The sequence below is a fragment of the Giraffa tippelskirchi genome, chromosome 3 (genome assembly GCF_054371585.1).
Source record: "Giraffa tippelskirchi isolate mGirTip1 chromosome 3, T2T-mGirTip1v1.2.pri, whole genome shotgun sequence".
Taxonomy (NCBI): Eukaryota; Metazoa; Chordata; class Mammalia; order Artiodactyla; family Giraffidae; genus Giraffa; species Giraffa tippelskirchi.
The window spans coordinates 160,588,710-160,603,948 of NC_137277.1; the positions used below are offsets into that span (position 1 = coordinate 160,588,710).

The 15,239-nt window shown below is 37.8% G+C and overlaps 1 protein-coding gene and 1 long non-coding RNA gene across 8 annotated transcripts in view; one reads left to right on the top strand and one right to left on the bottom strand.

Moving 5' to 3' along the window:
• BARD1 (BRCA1 associated RING domain 1) overlaps positions 1–15,239 on the bottom strand; it is a 77,460-nt gene that overhangs the window by 15,168 nt on the left and 47,053 nt on the right. For 6 of the 7 annotated variants that reach the window (XM_081583040.1, XM_081583036.1, XM_081583039.1 and 3 more), the window contains one exon: positions 5,183–5,291. The exons of the other annotated variant lie outside the window; for it this stretch is intronic. In XM_081583040.1, the coding sequence (XP_081439166.1) occupies positions 5,183–5,291 (109 nt within the window). The remainder of the gene's footprint in view (positions 1–5,182; positions 5,292–15,239) is intronic. 7 annotated transcript variants of the gene reach the window in all.
• LOC145542984 (uncharacterized) lies at positions 630–14,435 on the top strand. Its single transcript, XR_014080334.1, has 2 exons — positions 630–2,337; positions 9,983–14,435. It is a non-coding gene; the product is annotated as an uncharacterized LOC145542984 (long non-coding RNA).

Consider the following 15,239-nt stretch of genomic DNA (forward strand, 5'->3'; position numbering starts at 1 on the left):
GTATTACAAGATAAAAAGCAAGACACAATAATTTTCAAATACAACACAAAGGGCCCTCCTACATGTATGAGTGTCTAGGTATTCTGGACCTCTGGGCTCTCAGAAGTTCCACAGAACATGAGTGAACACTGCAGGTATAATTACCAAGTATAGTTCAGTAACTAGATTGGAGGAAACTGATATTTAAATATTCACTTCACATATCTGAATAATGCTAATTTATCTTGTCTGAGGCCCTATAATATTACATGTAAATTGCTGGCTACATCTCTAAACAGACTGATCTCAATAATTCATTCACTCAAAATGCATTAAATAGGATTCTACTATGTATTAAGCCAGTATGTATTCGTGACATTTTTAAAAACATTTCTATAAAGTTTTTTTAATGACAATATTCAGCACTTAAAATTTCAGCTTCCTGAACTATTTTTCTCAAAGGTTCAAGTTACAGAGGCTTTACTGGACATGCTATGCACACACCACACACATACTGACATCACATTTCTGTTCACTTATCTTTCCTATTCACTCAGTTATAAGACGAGATAACCATATTTAACCTAAACACTGTAAACATTCCATAGCATGAAAATAGTTCAGTCTACTTTATCAATCAATTACTATATTATAATCATACTAAAAAACAGCATTTCAAATATTCTTGTCAGTTTACAAATGAACACCATAAAGTAGTTCTAAATGGAACACATTACTTTTCAATTTTTATAACTCCACTTCAGCTAAATGAGTTCTCTGCACAAAATAAAAAGTGAAAAGATATCAATTGTAAATACAGCATATGATACTACTTCCATCAACTTCAGGAAAGCACCAAAGTGCGTCAAGCATTTTTCCATCTAGTTTCTAAGTTTGAATAAAAAATAGAAACTGGCACTAATTTCCCATAATTAAGGAAAGCTATTAAAAATAAATAAACAAAATCAACCAAAGATTTGTCAAAGCCACATGTCTGATTTGGGGCAGGAGGTGGGAGTGGGGAGGCATTTGAATTGAGTAAGCAGAGGTCTCAGAATCAGGAGATTCAAAAGCTGTTCAGAAAATAATCCAAAGGTTCACTATTCTGTTTTTAGAGAGATTAGATACTATGTATGCTGGCATTAAAAAAACTTATCTAAGAAATAATTTGATATGAAACTTTTTCTTGGAAAAATAATTAATGAGTTTGTCAAAAACAGAGTTTAATAAACTGCAACAAGAGCCAGAGGGAGTGAGGAAGCATGCCATGTGTACATCTGGCTCCCTACATTTGCTCCTGGTGGAGAAAACTGCTAGCACCAAGGACTTGAAATGGGAACGTGTCTGGGGGATTCAAGAAACAGCAAGGCAGCCTATATGGCTCAAACAGATGAGTGAAAAGGAGTCTGATGGTGTTTGGTGAAGCAGATCCCAGATCTTGTGTTTAGTGAGTATACACAGAGAAACAACTCTTTCAACTTAAGGAATTGTTACCGTTCATGATTGTTTCCTTAGCCAAGTATCTACCATTAAGAGAGTAAATAACGATATTCACTCACTAGGGCAGTGTCCATGTGACATGCAGAAAGTATAGGTTTCTTACATTTAACAAAAACACAAGAGTAATTGGATGGCTAAATTAAGAAGAAGATTGCCACTCTCAGACTCCAATAGTACCATTAACATATCTTTATTTTTAACACATCTAAAATAATCCTTTTCCAGCTTTTTACATAATAGAAATATTGGCAAATGACAAGTTAGTTACATTATGTTCTGTGAGCAGAATCCAAGTCCAGATGAATAGAGTAAGGATCAATTTATAGTTAAGTACAATAGGATCGAATGAATACTGACCTAAAATTTTCTTAATATTCTGAATTCAGTCAACTTCTAATTGATCTATTGGGGGAAAAAATCTTGTGTTTTTTTTTTTTTTCCTGTGGTGGGCTAACCCTGAGGAAATCACACTACATATCAGTCTTCTCATTTATAAAACAAGGAAATTAAACTGCTGACTCCTAGGTTCTCTTCCAGGTCTATAGATAGGGCACACTTACAAGGCTGATGCCTGGAGCAGGAGATTAAGAGTTTTCAAAGAATAAGCATAACCAGCCTGTGATAGCATCTACTGTTGTTCAGTTGCTCAGTCATGTCCGACTCTTTGCCACCCCATAGACTGACTGCAGCATGCCAGGCTTCTTTGTCCTTCACTGTCTCCTGGAGTTTGCACATATTCATGTCTACTGAGTTGATGATGCCATCCAACTATCTTATCCTCTGTCACCTCCTTCTCCTCTTGTCCTCAATCTTTCTCAGCATCACAGTCTTTTCCAATGAGCTGGCTCTTTGCATCAGGTGGCCAAAGTATTGCAGCTTCAGCATCAGTCCTTTCAATGAATACTCAGGGTTGATTTCCTTTCAGTTTCAGTTCAGTCGCTCAGTCATGTCCAACTCTTAGTGACTCCATGGACTGCAGACTGCAGACTGACTGGTTTGTTCTGCTTGTTCTCTAAAAGACTCTGAGTCTTCTCCAGCACCATTCTTCAAAAGCATCAATTCTTTGGTGCTCAGCCTTCTTCATGGTCCAACATTCACATCTGTATATGACTACTGGAAAAACTATAGCTTTGACTAGATGGACCTTTGTCGGTAAAGTGATGTCTCTGCTTTTTAATACACTGTCTAGATTTGTCATAGCTTTTCTTCCAAGGAGCAAGTGTCTTTTAATTTCATGGCTGCAGTCACCATTTGCAGTGATTCTGGAGCCTAAGAAATGACCACCTCAAATTATAAACGTCTTCAGTTACCTCCTTATCTTAAACAATCAGGTCAATCACTACTCCGCTGCCCTTACTGGACAAGAAGCCTTCTCTGAACAGTTCTAGATTTCAGTTTACCCTTTTCTCTCATTTTCCCCCATCTGAGTAGTTGTTAAGATACACTGAGTCCATCACCCCTCTCTTTAAAGCCTCTCATCTTCACTTCACACCCCCACCCCCAACACCACTTGTAGTTCCAATCCTCTCCACTTCACATGGACACACAACAACAGCCTCCTCACCAGTCTTCAGTCCCAGCCCGCCCTCACTATCCCCCAGAGTCCCATTCCACTGAGAGACACACTGAGGGTGCCTCACTAACTGGGGAATAAAGTCCCCACTCCTCCACAGAGAGTTCCAGGTCTTTCACAATCTGATCCCAACCCAGTTCTTTACCTCCAATTCCTCTTTAATGCACCTCATGCTCCCACACTAAATTCTAGTTTCTCAAATTTCTAAGGTCCTTTATGTCTCCTTGTCTCTGAGCACCTGTTCCTTAGATCTGGCCTGCTATTTCTGTTTCATGTACCTGATTGCAGTGGGCAATGAAAATCCATTCCTCAACTCCTTCTAGACTCTAACAGAGTCCTAATTCTGTTCAGATACCCACTCTTCAAGGATTGACCCTATCTTCAACCACAATGTATGTCAAAAGCAATTATGTGACCAGTTCCTACCAATAAGGCATAAGAGGAAGTCCATTGGAAGGCTTCTGGGAAAGGTTTTAGTCCTAACACTGGACACTGTCGTATCTGGAATTGTGGCAATCATTCTGCAATCACCAGGAGGGAGGTTAGTGAGGACACAACCACCACACTGAAAATGGTGAAGCAGAAGAACAGAAAGAATTTAGGTCTTTGGTGCAGCCATGTAATTGCTAAGCCAAATTATAACAACAGCTGTTGTATATCGAGATTATACAAGAGAATACACTCTTTAAGTATTTGAATGAATGTTTTCTGTTATTTGCAGCCAATATAACACAGTACTAGATACCTTGCTAAAACTTGTACCTTTAAAGGCTTATTTAGACATCATGTTACCTTCTCTTCTGATCCCTCCTAAAATCAGCTTCTTTCTTTAAGACTCTACTATATATTTGTATGGCATCTATTACAAATTCACTGCAGTGTGTAATAATTTTTTTTTACATCCATATTCCCCACTAAACTACAGGTTCCTAAGGAATAGGCATTCTTTCCACAAGGCAGCAAATGGTACCCACATCTACTCCATTGCTAAAGTAAAAAATGGAAGTGTTAGTCGCTCAGTGGTATCCAGCTCTTTGTGATCCTACGTACTGTAACCCGCAGGCTCCTCTGTCCATGGAATTCTCCAGGCAAGAATACTGGAGTGTGTTGCCATTTCCTACTTCAGGGGATCTTCCCGACCTAGGGATCAAACCTGGGTCTCCCACATTGCAGGTAGATTCTTTACCATCTGAGAAAACAGTGAAGCCTAAGTCATATTAATTCTACTCTTTCTCCACACTTCGCCTATAATCCATCCAAAAGTTCTGTTGGCACTAACTCAAAAATATATACCAATCTCATTACTTCTCACAACTTCCACTGCTGTTCCCTTAATCCAGGTCATCATGGTCTCTCTCTCTTCTTTACCAAGAAACAGTTCAAGTAATCTCCCTGCTGCCACTCTTGCCACCACCCCATCTTTTGAGTAGAAGCTGCCAGAGTGAACTTTCTAAAGCATAAATCAGATTATACCATTCCTTGCTTTAAATTCTTTCAGTGGTTTCCCCATTACTCTTAGACATGCCCTAGTCATCAGCAATAATGACTTTCTCTCTAACTTTCAAACACACCAAGGTCACCCACTGAGGGACCTACACACTTGCTGTTCCCTCTGCTAGGACACTTGTCCTCCAGATATTCACCTGGATGCTCCCTCGACATCAATCAGGTTTCAGACCAAATAGCAGTTCTTTAAAGGCCCTCCTCAATGACCCAGGTAAAACAGTACCTTTCTTGAAGCCCACAACCTCCAGTCTACTATACTCTATAAAGTCTTCTTCAAAGAACTCATTTGTAAGTTTCCAAAATTATTTTATTTATATTAGTTTATATATCCACAGTCTGTTTCTCTCCTAGCTCTCATTAGAAAGTATACTTCTTGAGAATAAGAGTTCTATCAGTCATATTTATGCTGTATGAATGCTACCTAAAATATGGAGGGGGGAAAATAATAAATATTTGTTGATTTATTCTGATTATGTCTTTGAAATCACAACAGCTACTAAACAGAAAGTGCTCAATAACTGGTGAATGAAAGCAGTTCAGTAACTGGAAATTTTGCCATTTTGTTCATTTTATAATCGATTTCAATAAAACACATAAATGTCCCAAGGCTACATGCATACTCACTACTGAGCAATGGCTGGTTGATGATGATTCCTTTTTCTCCGGTAGCAGCAACAGCGATTTCATATTTTCACTGTCTGCATAATCCACAGGCCGCAGACCAAATATGTTGCTGGTAAAATAAGTACAGATGGGTTTAAGTAAATAAAATGTGTGATCTGATTTTTAACTAAATGAATACACTAGTGGAACATTTTTTCAGCTTTCCTAATAAGACACAATTTTTTGAAAATAAATGACTCAAGAATTCACATAAGGCATAAGAATCAAGTACTACAAGCTGCTAAAAAAATAGAAAAAATATGTGAAAATAGAAAAAAGATGTGAAATTTCAATTTAACACCAGACCATTACAGGGACTATTCTTAACTGAATATATTGTTACTTAAACATGAATTTTTTTCACAACTCTGTATCGGTAATCAAATTCATATTTTAAAATATAGCTTCATAATCATTAATCACTATGGGCTGATTACATGCTTTCAAATGCAAATAAAAATCACTTACTGTAGCTGTTACAGGCTCTATAGTCTATATAAACAAACACAGAAATTAGATAAATTCACAAGATAGATATTTAGATTCACTAGAAGGAAAACTATGCCACATGACAATTTAATAAAGTAGTAAACAGGGCATTTTGAAATTAATTTTTAATATGTATGTACACTACAATCTATAATAATTGCGGCCATCACAGAATAAACTGATGTAGTTCAGAAAGCATGTTGACGCATACCTCCCAGCATGCACTAATTCGAGAGTCACAGAACATTATGATGGAAGAGACTTCAGACACATAGTATGGCTGTTACTTCACTGAGAGAAAAGCTTCCACTGACTCAACAAAGGTCTCGCTTTCCTTCTATTCATTCTAACAATATTCCATATCACATGATTAGTCTTTCAAGCATAAGTACACTGTTAAAATTTTAAAAAGCACTTTGTCTACTATTCCACTTCTTTACATATCTTTTCAAAATGATTTTAACGTATTATATCATGGCAGAAAAGTTTTCTAAACTGAACATGTCTTTTGAAATCTTCTCTGGTTTTTAGATTACAGGATATCCATACAACGGTCATAATTATTCATGTAAAAAATGCAATGTGTTAAACAGGATATAAAATTATAAACTTGATACAATACTAGCTTTTAAATTTGTATCAAATGTATAGGAAAAGATCTGATTGGAAACAGGGAAACATTAAGAGGGAGAGAGGGGAAGAAGGTGTCAAATCTGAGAGCACAGAGATGAGAGATACTAGCATCTACTGGGTTTAGAGTCAAGGTCATTAATGATCTTAGAGAAAGCTGTTTTGATGGCAGGGTAGGAAAAGAAATGAACCACAGCATGTTTCTCTAATGACTCCTATTCACGACTATCAGGTTCAGTCACTCTTTCTCTTTGGGAAAGTGCTACGTAAACTCTTATCAATGTGTATTCTCAGATTCCCTTACATGCCCAAGTCCTATAGCGTGTGTCTTTCTTCTGGAAATAGTTTTTCTCAAAGCAAAGTATAATACAGTCATTTGTATTTCAACTTTCTGATTACAAAAAAATGACACCAGTTACTGCACTGGAAATTAGGTCCTCCCAAATTATTATACATTTAAAGCAGGAGCGGGGACTTCCCTTGTGGCTCAGTTGGTAAAGAATCTGCCTGCAATGCAGGAGACATGGGTTTGATCCCTGGGTTGGGAAGATCCCCTGGAGAAGGAAAAGGCTACCCACTCCAGTATTCTGGCCTAGAGAATTCCATGGAATGTATAGTCCACGGGGTTGCAAAGGGCCGGACAGGACTGAGCGACTTTCACTTTCAAAGCAGATAAGGTCACTTTCTTTCAAAAAGGAGCTGATCTCATCCACTACACTTGACATTTCTCAATTTTATTATCTGTTATTGAGAGAGTTATTTCCTAGGCAGGTTGATAAGAAGTCCAGGGGTCCCCAAGGAGAGAGGGGTGTGGAATTCTCAAGGAGTAAGAAAGGACAAGCTTTTTTTCCCTCTACATTCCTTAGGATAACAATAATGTATCCTGCTTGAGGACAGTCTCTGGAAAGAACCTTCTGGCTAATCCTGTTATCTTAAAATGTGAATCATGGAAATAGGTCTAGTGAGGTCTTTACAACCTCCAGACATTCTTTTGATTCAGTGTAATAACTAACTGGAGAGTACATAACTTCACTGCTAACACCAGCAAGGGGGTACTCTTTCTGCCCCCTTCTGATGCATATGTCAGAAGTTTTCTCTATCTCCTTTATACGTTAATAAAACTTTATTACACAAAAGCTCTGAGCAATCAAGCCTCGTCTCTGGTCCCGGATTGAATTCTTCTCCTTCAGTGGCCAAGAATCCCGGTGTCTTTTCGTGGCTCGGCAACAACCTTTCATTATGCCCATGTACCTAATACACAATCTCCTCACATACAACGTTCTAAGTATGACAATCAAAAAGGAACCAATATGCTAGATCTTATATCCCCAGATGCAAAAATAAACAAAAGAAGTCACACTATATGCATCAAAAAAAAAAAAAAAAACAATCAGTGCACACATAAGAACTTTTTAACAAAGACAAATGTAGATTTCTCCAAGGAAATGAAATTTAAGAGCCCAATCAAGTGTACTTTAATGCACAGTAACTACACCACAGTTATTTTTACACAAATATAAACAAAGAGCACCATGACAACATTTAAAAATGTTAAATGAAAGTACTTTCCAAAGAACCAAATCAGCTTAGAAAGGTTTTAAATCAAAAATAAAACAATGGTCTCTGAACAAGGAAGATGCTTTTACAATCTTAAAAAACTGCCTCATAAAATGACTAGCAAGGTTCTAGTCATTTCGAGTCCTTACTACACAAAGCTTACTGCCTCATATGGTTTTTAAACATGTGATTTCTCTATCTGGATTATGGATGGCTTCTGCTTATATACAATTTGCTAAACTCTTAGCCTTCCTGCATTCTTAATGAACTGAAGAATGGCACATTAAAAATGCTACAGACTGAAATAATCAGTTAACCCTTAGTTCTGCATCATGGGAGATGCAGTCTATTAAATCCTGTCATGATACTGCTTTGCCATGGACCACTGAAATTTGGAAATAGACACAAGTTTTTATGTGACACCTTCAAAAACCATAGCAAGAGAAGACAGCATATGTAAGATTTCTCCTTTATTATGTGGGCACAAAAAAGGCATAAAACATTTCCCTCATAATGATACATTTGGATGAATACTTTGTTTACATATTTATGTCAAAAATCAGTTTAAAATATAATTAGATTTATTCTTTTTTTAAAAAATTAGGTAATACATGGAGGAAAAGCCACAAGGGACTATCAATGTGACCAATTATTAACTGAAGACATGATAAATCAATTATTCCCCATCACTATATAAGGAAGAAGTGTTTTATGTTTGTTTTAGATTTACTGCAATATCATGGATGCAGAATAAGTATCAATAATTTAATTTGCTATTAGAATGGGTTACCAAGGGAGCTTGTAGAACAATTTTTTTCCTATATGTTCTTAAATATAGTATGTTCTTTATTTTCTGACATACTTTAATCTAAAACCTTAACCTTAAAACAGATCATTTTGGAGGGATACATAATACTTAGAAAACATTGTCTTTGCCTTAATCCTACTGAGGATAAATATTCATTCAAAAGATAAGTATAAAACTAAAAAGTATTAATCAAGGCACAAATAATGAGGTGAAATGTGAGATGGATTTTACAGGAGGTTAAAAAAACCCACACAGTAGAAAATAAAATAAACTCAAACTCAGGACTAGAAACTAGAATTTGGAAGATGAATGTGAAGGGCTTGTAGAGGGAATACACAATATGATTGTTGAAATGGATGGAAATTAATGAAGAAAGCTTTTTACCAGGGTTGAAGAGTCTAATTACTATATGCTCATGTGTCTGAGCCAAATAGAACATGGAAAATTGAAAACTGTATGCAGGTCGAGAAGCAACAGTTAGAACCAGACGTGAAATAATGGGCTGGTTCCAAATTGGGAAAGGAGTATGTCAAGGCTGTACACTGTCACTCTGCTTACTTAACTTATATGCAAAGTACATCATGCGAAATGCCAGGGTGGATGAAGCACAAGCTGGAATCAAGGTTGTCAGGAGAAATATCAATAACCTCAGATATGCAGATGACACCACCCTAATGGCAGAAGTGAAGAGGAACTAAAGAGCCTCGTGATGAAGGTGAAAGTGGAGTGAAAAAGCTGGCTTAAAACTCAACATTCAAAAAAACAAAGATCATGGCATCTGGTCCCATCACTTCAAGGCAAACAGATGGGTAAACAATGGAAACAGTGGCAGACTTTACCTTCTTGGGTGCCAAAATCACTGCAGATGGTGACTACAGCCATGAAATTAAGACGCTTGCTCCTTGTAAGAAAAGCTATGACCAACCTAGACAGTGTATTAAAAAGCAAAGACATCACTTTGCTGACAAAGGTCTGTACAGTTAAAGCTATGGTTTTTCCAGTAGTCATGTCCAGACATGAGAGATGGACCATAAAGAAGACAGACCTCCAAAGAATTGATGCTTTCGAACTGTGGTGCTGGAGAAAACTCTTGAGTCCCTTGGATTGCAAGTTCAAGCCAGTCAGTCCTAAAGGAAGTCAACCCTGAATTCATTGCAAGGACTGATGCTGAAGCTCCAACACTTTGGCCACCTGATGCGAAGAGCCAACTCACTGGAAAAGACCCTGATGCTGGGAACGATTGAAGGCAAGAGGAAAAGTGAGTGACAGAGGATGAGATGGACATGAGTTTAAGCAAACTCCAGGAACTGGTGAAGGACAGGGAAGCCTGGAGTGCTGCAGTCCATGGGGTTGCAAAGAGTCGGATAGGACTGAGCAAATGAATGCCACAAATAAGGCATAAAGTGATAGTCATTACAGACAAAGACAGTACGTAGCTGTGAAAACAGAAAAACATAAATGTCTACTGGCTAAACTATGGGTCAATGCAACACCAATACAATTTAAACTATTTTCAGAATATAGGAAAACATCAACATCTTCACTGCTGAATTTACATGTAGTGCATGACAGTATACTAACAGCTTTCATATGCATCATTTTTGACAGTTCAGTTCTCTTAATGACCTATCAAAGAAAGCTCTTTATGATTTAGTGAATGGCAAATGATTACATATATATAACATACTCTATCAATACTAAATCTTAAAAACTGATCAGTAAAACATCTTATATAGTCACTAACCAGGTAAGTATCTTTCTGATTTCAATTTTTTTTTCTATTCCTTCACAACATAGTATACTGGCAAATTTTACCAGTTTTTTTCCTCTAGTATATTCCTGCTCTATTTCTTTAGTGCTTATTTTAAATAATTTTAAATATATTTCACATAAAAGTTTTGAAGATATGACTGAAGATTTTAAATTTCTCTTCAAAAATTTAGTTTAAAATCTTGACAATCTAAGTATTCATAAATTATTGCTTTTTTACTACAGAAAAATTAACAAAAAATGTTGGAGCGTCATTGTTATTGACCTCTAACTGACCAAGGTTAATAGATTCAACATAAAAATGCATATATGTATTAATATACGTAATGTACATATATATCACAACTAGTAATAATCATTTATTTATTTAACACACATAGACTGAGTATATGTACATACAGCCTGCCCTCCATTTCCACAGGTTCCATGGTTTTCCCAGGAACTTCTAAAAACAAAACAAATTTGTCATGTACTAGTAACTGTTTACATAGCATTACATTGTATTAAGTATTATAAGTAATCTAGAGATGATTTAAAGTATATTGGAGGAAGTGCATGGCGGCACGAGTGGTAAAGAATCTGACTGCCAATGCAGGAGATGTAGAAGACCTGGGTTCGATCCCTGGGTCAGGAAGATCCTCTGGAGTAAGAAATGGCAACACACTCCAGTATTCTTGCCAGGATGATCCCATGGACAGAGGAGCCCCTAGTGGGCTACAACCTATGGTTGGATGGCATCACCAACTCTATGGACATGAGTCTGAATAAACTCTCGGAGTTGGTGATGGACAAGGAGGCCTGGCGTGCTGCAGTCCATGGGGTTGCAAAGAGTTGGACACGACTGAGCGACTGAACTGAGCTGAAGATAATCTCTAGGTCCATCCATGTTGCTCAAATGGCATTACTTCATTCTATTTTATTTCTGTGTAATAGCCCAGCTCTTGTATATATATCCTACCTCTTCTTTATCCATTCCTCTGTTGATGGACATTTAGGTTGCTGCCAAGTCTTGGCTACTGTAAACAGTTCTTTTATGAACACTAGTATGCATGCATCTTTTCCATTAATGTTTTCTCCAGATATATTCCCAACAGTGGGATTCCTGGATCATATGGCAGCTCTAGTTTTAGTTTTTTAAGGAATTTCCATATAGCTTTCCATAGTAGCTGTACCAATTTACATTCCCATCAACAGTGTTTCCTCCACACCCTCTCCAGCATTCACTATTTATAGAGTTTTCTTATGGTGGCTATTCTGACCGGTATGAGGTGGTACTTTATTATAGTTTTGATTTTCATTTCTCTAATAATTAGTGATTTTGAGTATTTTTTCATGTCTCTGTTGGCCAAATGTATGATAAGGTCATTATTTTTAATATGACCTTAATACTGACTTGTAAATCTACAGCCAATATTTTTTTTTAAATGAGAATAAAGCAAGTATGCCAAATATATTACTATTATTTTATAATATTACTCTGGAAACTGTGACAAATGCAATACAAAATAAAAGTTAATATATGATCATTTGACCCTTCTCATTACTTCTCCCCTTGATTATTGAACAGACCTTTTCAATGGGATTCATTCCCAGTGTGGAGGTGAAAACTTTCAACTTAATACGTGAACTCTTGAGCACACAAGGCCTTTCACTGCCTCTGCCCACCTTGTCCGGCCTCTTATCTCACCGTCCTCCCTCCCTTCATTCCAGTCTTGTATCAGCTCCTAGAAGTGAAACAAGTACCTAATATCTTACCAACCATCATCCTCTTTCTGAAAAGTCCACCCTCTTATCCTTTTTCTTCAAATTCATTTGAAGTGCTACATCCTCTAGAAAACCTTTCATGACTTCCTCTAGTCATACTTCTAGCCTCTATCCTAGATATTCATAGAATCTTGGGGGCATTGAACTATAAAGACATGTATCATACTGTTCTGTAACCACTAACATAATTGTCTGTTCACACCTACTAGAATACAAGTAGCAGAAAAAACAACTGGGGAGATGAAGATGTAAAGGGAGCAATGGAGAAGAGTGTAAGAGAAAAGTCTAACATGCGTTCCATTGGAAATCCAGGAAAAGAAGGCATCTAAGTAGAAAGAAGCCTTTAGCTTTGAGATAATGAAGAAGATTCCAAAATGTCTCTTCTAGAGCTAAAGAATGGCATTTAGAAATTTAGAATAGGCAAAAGGACACTACTTATCTACAACTTCAATTAGCCAAAGCACCAAGGGCCAAAGAAGGAAGGGTAAAAGAACAGTTTTTGCCTTTTCTGGTCTCTACCCTTCTTGTAGAGATGGAAACAGTCTAGTCCTGGTTACTCTGAGACAAGATATAGTAAGAGTAAAATACATGGTAAGCAGAGAAAAAAAAGGAAGCACGCCTGTCAACTCAGATTTCAGAGTCTGAGATATTAATGGCTTAAACGGAAAATGAACTTTAGGCGAAAAAAAAAAAGAGTATTAAGAACCCTACAAAGTCTCCATGACCCCCTCCCCATGCTCTACTTCAGATATGGAGGAAAGCACAGGAACAAATTTCATCTATTCTCACCTGTTAATACTTAACTCTAGAAAAACAATATATAGAACATTGGCAGAAAGAAAAACAGACCTTAAAAATGTCAAGGCTAGAGGAATTACTTTGGGTGGCCTTGATCCCACAAAAGGGAACAGGAATGCCCAATGGGCAAGAGACTAACAATTCTGCTTAGGGAGCACACATCGTTCGTTCACTCCGATGAATACCAGGAACCAGTTCTACCATCCGAGATAAGGTACAGCTTACTGAAACTTGGATTTACGTATTCTCTTCATAGTTATAGTGAAGTTGGGAGCAGAGGGAGGCAATTTCTATTTTCATCTTGTCTGTCCCTTTAACCAAGAGATGAAAAAATAGATCATCATTTTATGGATTCAGAAAAGTGCAAGTGTTAGTCGCTCAGTCGTGTCCAGCTCTTTGCGACCCCATGGACTGTAGCCCACCAGGCTCTCCATGGGATATTCCAGGCAAGAATATTGGAGTGAGTTGCCATTCCCTTCTCCAGGAGATCTTCCCAACCCAGGGATCAAACCCAAGTCTCCTGCATTGCAGGTAGATTCTTTACCATCTGAGCCACCAGAGAAGCCCTTTATGCATTCAGAAAAATGAAAGTAAAAGTCGTTCAGTCATGTCCGACTCTTTGTACCCCCATGGACTATACAGTCCATGAAATTCTCCAGGCCAGAATACTGGAATGGGTAGCCTTTCCCTTCTCCAGGTCTTTTCAACCCAGGGATGGAATCCAGATCTCCCACATTGCAAGAGGATTCTTTACCAGCTGAGCCACAGGGAAACTCTTTACACATTCAAAGACTTACAAATTCACTCTACAAATAAATGTGGGTACAGACTACCTGGCATGCTACAGTCCATGGTGTCACAGAGTCGGACACGACTTAGTGACTGAACAACAACAGACTACATCAGGTACTCAGGAGGGCCTGGGAGAGCAGGCATGATCCCTGGAACACAGAGCACACAACCTAACGAGCAGCCAGTAAGAAGCAGGTACACTACCACCCCATTTATGATTGGGAGGAAGCACCATATACAGACAAAGGACTCGCAAAAGCCAGCCAAACACAAACCATACCTAAGATGAAACCCAAAGGAAGAATATCCCACACAAAGCAAAAGCATACTTGATGGTTAGGAGGCAAAATAGCTTTGTACATCTTAAGGAAATAAAAATTTAGAAAGGCTAATGCAAAAAAAGTTGAAGAAGGGGGACAGGAGGGACCAGAGAGATGGAGCTGGAGAGGTGAGGAAAGCTGGACCACCTGAGGCCCTGCAAACCAGGGTCTTAAGTTTGACTTCTATTTTAAAAACATTAAGAGGTACTGGGAAGGGTTTTAAGCAAATAAGTTATTTGGCAAGAACTGTACATTTTGAAAGCTCTTGGGCTGTGTAGTATGAAAAGTAATCTGAAAAGGAGATCAGTTAGGAAATGGTGAGGTTAATCAGGTCAACAGCAATGATCACAAGATAAAAAAGAAATCAAAAAGTACAGAAAATACTTTCGTATGATGACCAACAGTCCAGAACAGAAGGAATAACGATGTTTAGAAATAGCTCCTGGTCTGTTACACTTTAAATTAAATCAACTCTTGCAATTGTCCTACAGTTGCCTTAGTATCCTCTACCCAAAATCATTCCTGACTTCAGTCACCAAATAAACCTGCCTTCCCTACTATCCAAACTGTACCAATCAGCTCTCCAATGCAGTAAGCACCTGGGGTATGTGACTATTTAAATTAACTAAAATATATTTTAAAATGTATTTCCTTAGAAGCAACAGCTCCATTTCAAGTGCTGAATAATAAGAGATGTCCAGTGGCTACTGAGTGCCTGCAACTGTTATGGAGCATTTTCATCAGTGCATAAAGATTTCCTGGACAGTAATGGGCTAGCGGTGTACCTACACCTGCTGCTTCACCCCATAACTGGGAACAACACAGCCATCTGAGAAGGCAGCTCTGAAAGCAGACCCGCTTACCGTCTTAGATCCACACCTCGTGTATTAATGAGCTTCACAGTGTAGTGAAGAATCATGGTGTACAAACCGTATGACAGACCCTGTGTTCTGGCTCATTAATCCCCACTATACTCTGAAGAAATAGAAAAGCAGCAGGCATCACCCATGTTTTATAGGTGAGGACACCAAGGCACAGAAACTAACCTGGCTGAAGCTATAAAGGTAATAATGGAGTCACAAATAAAAGC